At 37.7% G+C, this 10,290-nt stretch overlaps 1 protein-coding gene across 1 annotated transcript; it reads left to right on the top strand.

Annotated features, from left to right (window-relative positions):
- On the top strand, positions 1-10,290 carry opn4xb (opsin 4xb). The gene is made up of 9 exons (XM_063489261.1): positions 1-899; positions 2,682-2,815; positions 2,925-3,128; positions 3,259-3,430; positions 4,363-4,524; positions 5,435-5,542; positions 5,686-5,857; positions 6,092-6,235; positions 6,404-10,290. Exons 1-9 carry the CDS (start codon positions 733-735, stop codon positions 6,809-6,811), a joined length of 1,671 nt encoding a protein of 556 aa, XP_063345331.1. The 5' UTR covers positions 1-732; the 3' UTR covers positions 6,812-10,290.

Here is a 10,290-nt window from a genome sequence, read left to right as displayed (position 1 = left end):
GTGAGGGAGAGGCACATTTAGAGAGAGATGGGAGGTTAGAAGTCACTAGTTCACAAGATAATGAGAGACAGGCTACTGATTCAGATCTTGGTGGACAGCTGGTGCGATGGCTGAAGAGGCTGCAGGCTAACACTGAAAGCAAAACAAGTGTGGGATTTAACAAGAATATCGGCAGCTTGCTACAACAACAGGAAATACTTGGATACAACAGGTGAAAGACACAATTTTGAAGCAGACCTGCAGCAAATAACAGAAAGTACATTTGGAGACAACATCTGAAAGGATATGGACACCTTGTGTCTTGCATCATATACCACTGGACAAAGAAGTAGAAGAGGAGGTGTTATATTTTCAGTGCTTTATATTTTATTGCAGATATTTTTTTGTAAATATTTCCAGATTGGTAGTGTAACCGTATCATACTGTGCAGCTCTTCCAGCTTTCTCTCCTAAACTAATCATATGCACTTAGTTAGATTCAGCATTTCACAAAGTGGGGATGACCTAATTCCTCTGATTTAGTGCATCGTATACAATGGGAGGTGTTGAAAACATGCAGCAAAGTTAAAATTAATCAAACCTCTAGATCTAGAAACTGTATACTTCTCCAGTGTTTCTTTTTGTGCACATGCTACAACTATGGATGTTCAGCATGAGCAAAGTCAAGTTAGTTACAAACTAGTAGATGTAGCACAGCCCGCCAGAGTGACAGTTCTGATGAGGTGTTTGAACCATGTGGTCCACTGAGAGCATGGAGCCAGAGAAAGCACACAGCCAGAGAAGCTTCTTCAACAAGGTGGACGTGCCTGATCATGTTCACTACATTGTGGCTTCATTTGTCTTCATCATTGGGGCACTGGGCATCACTGGAAACTCTCTGGTTATGTTTGCCTTCTACAGGTAGGTATAAAACTGGCTTGTTTATTTAGATTTTTGTTTTTAATAATTGTGCATATCACTTTTTTTGTAGATAATCTGAGCTCTTACCATTTACAGTGTGCAAGATGTGATGATCTCTCGTATGAACTCTATTATACTATACTCTTTATTTCTTTATCTGTACTTATGAAGCAAAACAACAATAAAGGTTAAGGGGTTTTGACAGTGCATCAAACAAGTTAGTGATTACAAGTAAAAGTAATCTTTGCATCACAGTGTCCAGAAGGTAATCTTAGCTAAGCAGCATCAAATTAAAAAATGTTTTTTGAAAAATCAAACAAACCACACACTTCATATAGCACTATAATTATATGCTGCATGCACAAATACCTGAAATTAGATTAATGGTTGCATACATATATATGGCATTGAAATTAAAATCCAATGTACCATGGAGTTCAAGTCAACCATGAAATCCACACTGCTATGTAATACCATTTACTGCCATGTAATACAACAAGTCAAAAGTAAATGACACCTGTTAAGGTTGCATGCCACTGATGGATCAGTCTCGTAACATCACAACTGTAAACTTTTTTTTTAGAAGTCAAGGATGGTAGAATGTGTTATGTGTTGTGTTGTGTAATTCAGAGTACCATTTAAGTTAAATGGTACTCAAAAACTGGGTCAGTGTGTACGTGTGGTGCTGCTGTTCTGGGGATTGTCACAAGCTTTCATACTCCTCTGTCCATCATCACAGACAGATTAGATGGATTTTCCATTGTGTTGCTCTCATAATTTGTGTTTAGTGAATCAGAAATGCGCATGATGTTATGGGTTCCAAGAAACACACAACACGCACACTCACACACACACAGACACACACACACACACACACACAAACACACACCTAGAGCTTGAATGAAATCTCAATCAATATGATGATTTTTTGGGAAATGCTTTATAATATGCACGCACACATTCAATATTATTCAATACTACAGTACTGTTTGCAAAGGCATCAACTCAAACAAATTGGGTGGAATACGTTTCATTAAAACTGCAGGAAAAAAAGTTAAATTCAGGATAAACAGGAACAAAAAGCTGTGACGGGAGAAGACAGCAGGTCAATATCCTGGGTAATCAAGCTTGAATACAGGTACACCAGTTCACACATGGTCGAATAGTTTAACAAAGAGCTTGTCTCTGATCAATGTTGACCATTAAACCGTAAAATTATTTAATTATATTATATTGAGCTTTACATGCAAAGGAAATATAATTACATGTGGAGTAGGCAAATGTTTTCAGTGTTTTGGACCTGCCAAAAATATAAATAAATAAACAAAAATAATTCAGCATATTGAATTTCCTATGGTTTGGTGAGATCCTCATCCTGCACCTCTTCTAAGGTGACCTTTGAAAGAGAATTTAACCTGTTAAAATGTGGACTTGCAGTTGCAGAAATTGGATTCAAATACCATTTGAACCAAAAGAATCTGCATTGATTTAATTTTAAGTATGACTCAAACAGTGTTTTTCAATAATGAGTATATATGTATAATAATTAGACGATGAAATTACAAAATTATTGTCATTTTAGTCATCTGAGGGGTGAAATTTATACTACTCAAAACACATTAAACATAAAGTCTCAAAAATTACTGCTGTATTTGAGGACTTTATTTTAGCTTTCTGATCACTGCGAGAAAGCCTCAGAATGATTAATGTTGTCATTTTAATGCCACTGTGCTGTATAATATACGATTTTCCATACAGTCGGTATGTTTATGTGCTTTGCAGCAGCAAGAAACTTCGTAACTTGCCAAACTACTTAATCATGAACTTGGCAGTCAGCGACTTCCTCATGGCTTTTACGCAGTCCCCCATCTTCTTCATCAACTGCCTCTACAAGGAATGGGTATTTGGAGAGATGGGTAATTGTCTCCTTTGTGTTCTGATACAAAGTGAAGTGTGTGTGTGTTAAAGTCATATGTTTGTTTACAAATTTTTACATTCAGGTTGTTGATGTGTTGTTTCTTGCAGGATGTAAGATGTATGCATTCTGTGGTGCCCTGTTCGGCATTTCCTCCATGATAAACCTGCTGGCCATCTCGATTGAACGCTATCTAGTTATCACCAAGCCTCTGAAGGCCATCCACTGGAGCTCGAAAAGAAGAACCACTCTTGCCATTCTTGTGGTCTGGCTTTACTCTTTGGCATGGAGTCTAGCTCCTCTAGTTGGCTGGAGTGAGTCTCCTCAAACTGCATGTCTTTTTACTTCTAGTAAACACAAGTCCAGACTAGTGTTTAACTATTTTATTGATTACTGAAAACTACTGCTTTCTGTGATTTAGACATATTTTATTTTCACTTCTAGGCTCCTATATCCCAGAGGGCCTCATGACATCTTGTACGTGGGATTATGTTACGTACACGACAGCCAGTAGGAGCTACACAATGATGCTGTGCTGTTTTGTCTTCTTTATCCCACTGGGAATCATCCTTTACTGCTATCTTCTAATGTTTCTGTCTATAAGGAAAACTGGGAGGTATTACAGATCTTGTGTGTTTAATATGCTGCGTGCTTGTATATTTATAATATTAGATTCTGTGCAACATCCAGTCTTACAGAGAAAAAAACAATGCAGGGACTAACTGTGCATGAACTACTTACTTCTTTTAGTTTAATTATTATGTTCTTATAAGTTCTTTGGTGAATTCTGATGCTGCGTGTGCTCCTGATAAACTTTGTATTTTGTATCTTATTATTATATCTTGTGTTTGTAAATGCACAAGCCTATTCCTAAAGCATATAGTGCACTGCTCCTCCACCTAAGCTGGAAAGATACTCAGAAAAGGATTTATGATAAGATACAACCGTGTTTTCAATAAAATGTGGAAATACTTCAAGATAACCTCAGTCTTACACACTGTAGTGTTGGAGGACAGTTAATTTGGATTTAAAACATGTGTTCTACCTCATTATCTACCTCCTTTTAGTTCAAAAGAGGCATCCATTGTGTTTTTAAACATAACAATTGCTTGTGTTATTGACCTGGAATGACCAAGGGCTATTTCCATCTAAGCAGCAGGTGCAGTGAACTTCATGCTTCAGGGAGAAAGGCATATGTATTGAGTGGGCAATTTTTTTTAAGACACTATCAACACAAATGTAGAAAATAGGTATTTTGTGTTCAGAAATTAATCAGAAGGTTTTAAGAAAAATGCTTATTACTTATAATTTGTGGTAACAATAGCACTTTCAGATGACTGTAGTAATACTTAAAGAGAGAGTTACATCCCCAAAGAAAACTGAGGTTATTTATGTGATACTGTAGTCTTTTCCTCAGTGCAGATATTCCTAAAAGATCTATCTTCTGCAATAATATTGTGCATGGAGCAGTAGCCATGTAAAGTTAAAAAAGAAGAAATATATAGTATGAATATATTTACCACGCTGTCCATCCTGCTCTATTTACAGGGAACTAGAACGTTTGGGGACTCAGGTGAGAAAATCCACTCTTATCCAGCAGAAATCTATTAGGAGCGAGTGGAAAATGGCAAAAATTGCCTTTGTCGTAATTGTGGTCTACGTCCTCTCCTGGTCTCCATATGCCTGCGTCACACTAATTTCTTGGTCTGGGTAAGATTATTTTATCTGTTAATATTGATGATTGTGTACTTTTATACCTTGGTAATGTACATAACAGATTCATACATCTGTAGATTGTTCATTTAAAAGCATACCTGTCAGAAAAATCAGAAAAATTCAGGTTTACAACTGCCTGTTTTTGTTATGGAATGGCCTTCATTATAATGTAAAAAACATGGTTGGTGAGAAAATGATATTTGGCACATTCACTGCTCTCACTATCAGATGTACTTATCTACAACATGGTGAACAGGAACAACTAACACTTCACTAGAGACGCAGTGGTGGTGTGCTGTATGGGAGCAGTTGTAAGCACAAGATTTTAATAACTGAGCAAATATTATTCTGAATCATTAATCTTCTCCATATATAAAGTTCAGGCATTTCTTCATATAAGCAATCACAAACAAAGCTTCAGTATAATTCAATGATATTTGCCTCATTATATTCTGTGTTTGGATTTTTATTATTACATAATGTTGTGTCAGTAAGAGGCCAGTATTCCCTGGTTGGGTTACATACAACAGACGGTGAAGTTGCTCATTTGACCTGTGCTTATCACAACATTCAGTAAACCACATGTCTACCCTGGGACATACAGTTGGTTATGTAACTTTGAAATCACATTCTGCTCATTCAGAGGGGAAAGGTAGTCACACTTGTGCACACACACTTGTGCACACACACATGCACACGCGCAAGCAAAGATGATCAGATGGACTTAAGCGACCCTCTTTAGCAGCTGGCACATGTTGGTTAATCCCTAACCAAATATGTCCCTTAATTATGTTACAAAACGCGAAAGAGAAACTGGAACTTTGCAGCGGTCATTTCTGATTCTGTGATGTCATGCAACAAACGAAACCATCTTTTTAAAACGCTGCTGTTTTGTCTGAACCAGCCATGCCAACATCTTGTCGCCATACTCCAAGACAGTCCCTGCAATAATAGCAAAAGCCTCCACTATCTACAATCCTATCATCTATGCTATCATACACAACAAATACAGGTAAATAATGATTCGGTAATTTCATTTTAAGGTTTCATATAAGCCCCTTGTGTTGTGCAGTGCCAATGTATTATCCTGGAAGAAATGTTACCAACATGTAGCAAGCTGGAGTCTAAACGAGTGCATTGTTCTGCACTGTACAGGATGGCACTGGTAGAGAAATTTCCCTGCCTGTGGTTTCTGTCTCCCACTCCTCGAAAAGAATGCATCTCATCCTCCATCAGCGAGTCCTCTTTCAGAGACTCAATCATCAGCAGACAGTCGACAGCATCAAGGACCCACTTTATTACTGCCTCCTCCAACCTCTCTGACGTGGTAAGTTAGGTTAGAGTAGATTTTATCTGGCTGTTGTTTAAGATGCCCGAAAAAACAAGATTTCTCTTATGTTGAATCTCTCTCTCTGCCTATCTAAAACAAATTCTAATAAATATGAAGTATTATTAATCTTAGCAAGATGCAGGTGGAAATTGCACTAATATTAGCTTTGAATAATGTTTGGCATCTACTAAACTTCCTCAGTTTAATTATTTTTTTTTTTTTTGCTTGCAGTTATTGAGGGATGTGGAGATGGAGCCTCTGGGCAGGAGGTCAGGCGATTCCTTCAGAAGCATATCATCACACAGTCAGTCCTGTAAGAGGTCCTGTAAAAAACATTTAGACCGGAAGACAACCAAAACCCACACAGCAGAGAAGGTGAGAAAACACTGCAGAAAAAGTGTGAAAGTGTGAATCTGAAAACTCACAATGTTATCTTTTATTCATCCATGATTTACGCTACTTGCCCGCATGTAGTCAAACATCACACATCCATGATGTGAAGGTGATTTTCTCATGTATGTGTTTACTTTTTGACACTCCCAGCATCCGTCTGTCATGAGTGAACCATCAAGGACCTGTGATCACGAGCTGGTTTCCAGTTCTCTGACCATCGCCGCTCTCCCCCTCCTAGTTCTTACCAGGAGGCGCAGCCACAGTCTGACCAGTGCGATTTCAGATGCCTGTGGCGAGAAAAGAAGAATCTGCGATAGGCTGAACAGCCACAAGAGCGATTCTTTTGATTGCCTGAATTTTGGAAAAACGCCACCCACAGACCCCAGATCACCCCAGGGTGTTCCTCGCATCATCGTCATCAGTCCCACCACTGAAAGCAGCCTCATTAACCAAGACAGTGTCTCCTTAGAAGACAGCATTGAGTCAATGGAGAACAATGTTTTTGTCACCCTAAACTTTTCATCAGAAGTTTTTGAGGCACTTGAACTACTTTCTTGACCAACTGGACTACTGATTACACTTCCACTGGATGTTTCCGGATTAATAAAAATATACATCAAACTCTTTGCTACAGGCCAACATTCATATTGGCTATAGAGACAAGGAGTTATTCAGCTCTTACATGTATGTGTGCCCCTCTACTGCCTAATTGCCTGCATTGCAAAAATGAAAACTTGTATGGCAAATGAAACAATAAGCTGATTCTGGTATGCAGTGTGCAGTGTTCGTCAGAGTTTGGCATGGACAAAGGACCCCTAAGGGGCAGCAAGCTTTTATTAGATCTTTCAAAAATGACAAGTGCAACTACATATTTTCAAGAGCTTGGGGCTAAAGCTTGACAGGCTGAATTTAAGTTTATCTATTCAAGCAAAGGTCCATGCAGCTGTGATGTAAACTTTTGAACTGAAACAGAATTCATTCTTTAAGCCAACATCATGGATTCTCTTCTGGGCACTGAAGAGAAGCGTTAGGAATAGTTCCCTCCTCCTCTTTCCTCAGGACTAGGCAATATGTGTAAAAATGTAACCCAACAAGGCAGCAAATCAAGAGCACTGATTATATGTCCGCATTGGAAAAGGAGCACACATGAACAAAATAAGTCGTTTTTAGTAGGTTTTCTTTTTGGCTTTTATTACCACAAAGAATTTGACAGCACAACATCTTGTGTTGTAACACTAATCCGTTAGGTCATATGGACCGCTTGAGCTTTTTCACTGGCACAGAGTGAAATGAGGTCATTTCTATTATTCAAATACTGAAACTGGGTCAAATGTGTCTCATAAAACAATGACATTTTATCGGCGCAATATTTCTATGCATGTTTAAATACAGTATTTAGGCACACGTCATTTCTCAGAGAGAGTAAATGATATGTGATCCAAGTATATGACGGCTGCTTTATGTATATTTTGCCATGTGATGCTTGTGCATCTTTTCGTTTTGCAACTATAGAACTGTTTTGGAAGAAAAATGAGGACATGCTGGAGAAGCACTTATAGTTTAATCAATATAAAAAGAGTATACATTTAAGCTGATGCATCTGGTGATGATGATTATCTGTAACAGCTGGTCTAAGCTTAGTGTTAGTCAAAACACCTGAATTAGTAGGCAGAAAACTAATATTGACGATCATCCAAATCACAAACTACTTTCAATGACAGCCCTTTAAGACACCTTTAAAGGACAAATTTCTTCTTCTTCAGCAGGTGTAATGGCAAATAAACTATCATTGATTGCCAGTGTCTGACAGGAAGAAAGAAACACAAGAAACAAACACTTGAATCAATGAAACACTTTAATCTTTTTAGTTTGCCTATAAAGTCCACAGAGTTTAACATTTCATTAGAGAAGGAGTGTGTGGAGGTAGGAAGGTAAAAAAAATGTTCTGATGTTGAGCCTGAATGTACACTGACATTGTGCTGCAGCTCTCATCTGGACAAGCAGAAAAACACAGAAAAACACCTGCACCAATATCTCACTGAAGGTCACTTGTGTTATTGTGGTTTTTTTTTTTCTTTTTTACATTACACCATAATAATAAATGCAGAATTTATTTCTGCTCTGCTGATATGTACAGTTCTACCTTTAAAATGATTTGACACAAATGAAAGTGCCAGATGACATGAAGGGAAGTATTGTACATGTTGTTAACTACACTGTTATTAAGCATTCATTAAGCATTAAGAGTTATATCTGACCCAGACACTGAGGCTGACCATTCCTAACATCTCTGAATTTTCAGAGATTTTTTTCTACGTGTCTGTGTGTCACTTCCTATCATATTAGTTTGACAGCTAACAACAGAAAGCGATCCCCATCCACCGCACTCTTAATGCCCTTGAGCTTTTAAGAAGAAAGTATTTTTTCAGCCTGGTTTGGAACCACAAAATGTATTGTATGTGTTAAAATACACTTGAATTTTTGTGCCAGTTTTTATGCCAGTGGTGACAAAAATCACACAAAATTAAATGAAATCATGCCAAGAAAGCATCATCACCACACCCTCTAATGAGTAGCGTTTGTTTACTTTTTAGCATTACTTCTTCTTTTTTTATTTACCCACAATAATGTTGAATATGTATTTTGAACTATTAACACTATAATATAATGTGTCTCATGCCTCAACTCAGCTATTTTATTTACCACTTTCTATTCATTTTGTGCTACTGTAATAACATCTGCAAAATTTGTAATTATTGTCTTATTATTTGTGAACAGTTAAAGAGAGTCGTGGTAGCGAGAGTTATGGCACTTTTACGATTCGTAAGTGTTTGGATTCACCAAATCATGTAGATAAAGTTAATAAACCTGTGTTGAACCTCTACTTAAACTGCTTTTTTGTGACAAAACACTTCACCGTCTGTTGTATGTAACCCAACCAGGGTATACTGGGCTCTTACTGACACAACATATAATGATTACACAGAGTATACAGCTTGCACACTGACCTGTGTATGTGTACAGTGGAAAACTAAATAAAATATCCTGATTGTTGTGTTTTAAGACAGAGTGTAATAGAATAAATGGATCTGTTTAAGTTAGGCATACTTCAGCCTTTTATTCACATTTCATTTCCGATTCCTGACAATGAATGCAAAAGGAGCTAGTAGACATTTTAAAAGCCTTCAAAATTGTAAGAGGACTTTTACTTAAGATCACATAAAAATATAGAAAAGTCTGGCTCCTTGGAAGCAGAATATAAAGAAATGGAGGGTGGATCACTCAACGCACAGTACTGTACATAGTGTGTTCATATTTTGCTGAGTGTTCATCAGTACAAAAAAACATAATGTTTCTGTTACATGAATTATGTGTAATGACAGCACACAACCACCGGAGGGAAGCAGACAAATAATCTATGTTGGCTTTTGGTTCGAGGTCTTCATTTTTCCACATCCTTAGAAAGAAGCATAAAACAAATGCAAGACTTGTTATTAACTCAGTCACAAATAAAATGTGTTAACTGCTTCAAGTGTACCTGTCACCCCAAAGGATAGGACACCTGAGTTTGATTAGCCTGTTACCATGCTATCCTGCATACTGATACTGTTTCCAAGAGATTTAATTGTAGGGGAGGACCCAGTAAAACTGTGTGACTGTATATACTGTTTTTTTTTTGTTTTTTTTTTACCATACCTGCTGACAGGTGTTTCTCGGCCTGTGTGTGACTGTGTTCATATTTCACAGAAAAATGACATCATCATGCAAAAAAACGTAAGCGCGTGCAGTGCGAGTAAGGCTGCTCCTGACTGAAACTGAAGATAGCGACAACATAAGTAGTTAACAAGCATAAGTGGTCTCTGGTTTATGTCATACCTTTAGGAGTGTGGATGCGCACTTCCTTTAGCCTCTACGACAAACCCAAGTCACTGACAGGGTGACGGTGTGGTTGCACGCGAGTACCAACTAGCAGGTCGGGTTTTTTTGTTTTGTTTTTTACTCCACATTGTGTGAAAGTTGGCTTACATAATTAAGGT

Source organism: Pelmatolapia mariae, linkage group LG12 (assembly GCF_036321145.2).
Source record: "Pelmatolapia mariae isolate MD_Pm_ZW linkage group LG12, Pm_UMD_F_2, whole genome shotgun sequence".
In the NCBI taxonomy this organism is placed as follows: Eukaryota; Metazoa; Chordata; class Actinopteri; order Cichliformes; family Cichlidae; genus Pelmatolapia; species Pelmatolapia mariae.
Note: the sequence above shows the minus strand (reverse complement) of the source record. Positions and strands in the feature narration are given on the sequence as shown.

Bases quoted from the DNA above. Each gene is read 5' to 3' on its own strand.
- opn4xb (XM_063489261.1), top strand. From the start codon at position 733: ATGTGGTCCACTGAGAGCATGGAGCCAGAGAAAGCACACAGCCAGAGA. The intron at 2,816-2,924 runs GTAATTGTCTCC...TGTTTCTTGCAG, and splicing joins ATGGGTATTTGGAGAGATGG to GATGTAAGATGTATGCATTC. The intron at 5,858-6,091 runs GTAAGTTAGGTT...TTTTGCTTGCAG, and splicing joins CCTCCAACCTCTCTGACGTG to TTATTGAGGGATGTGGAGAT.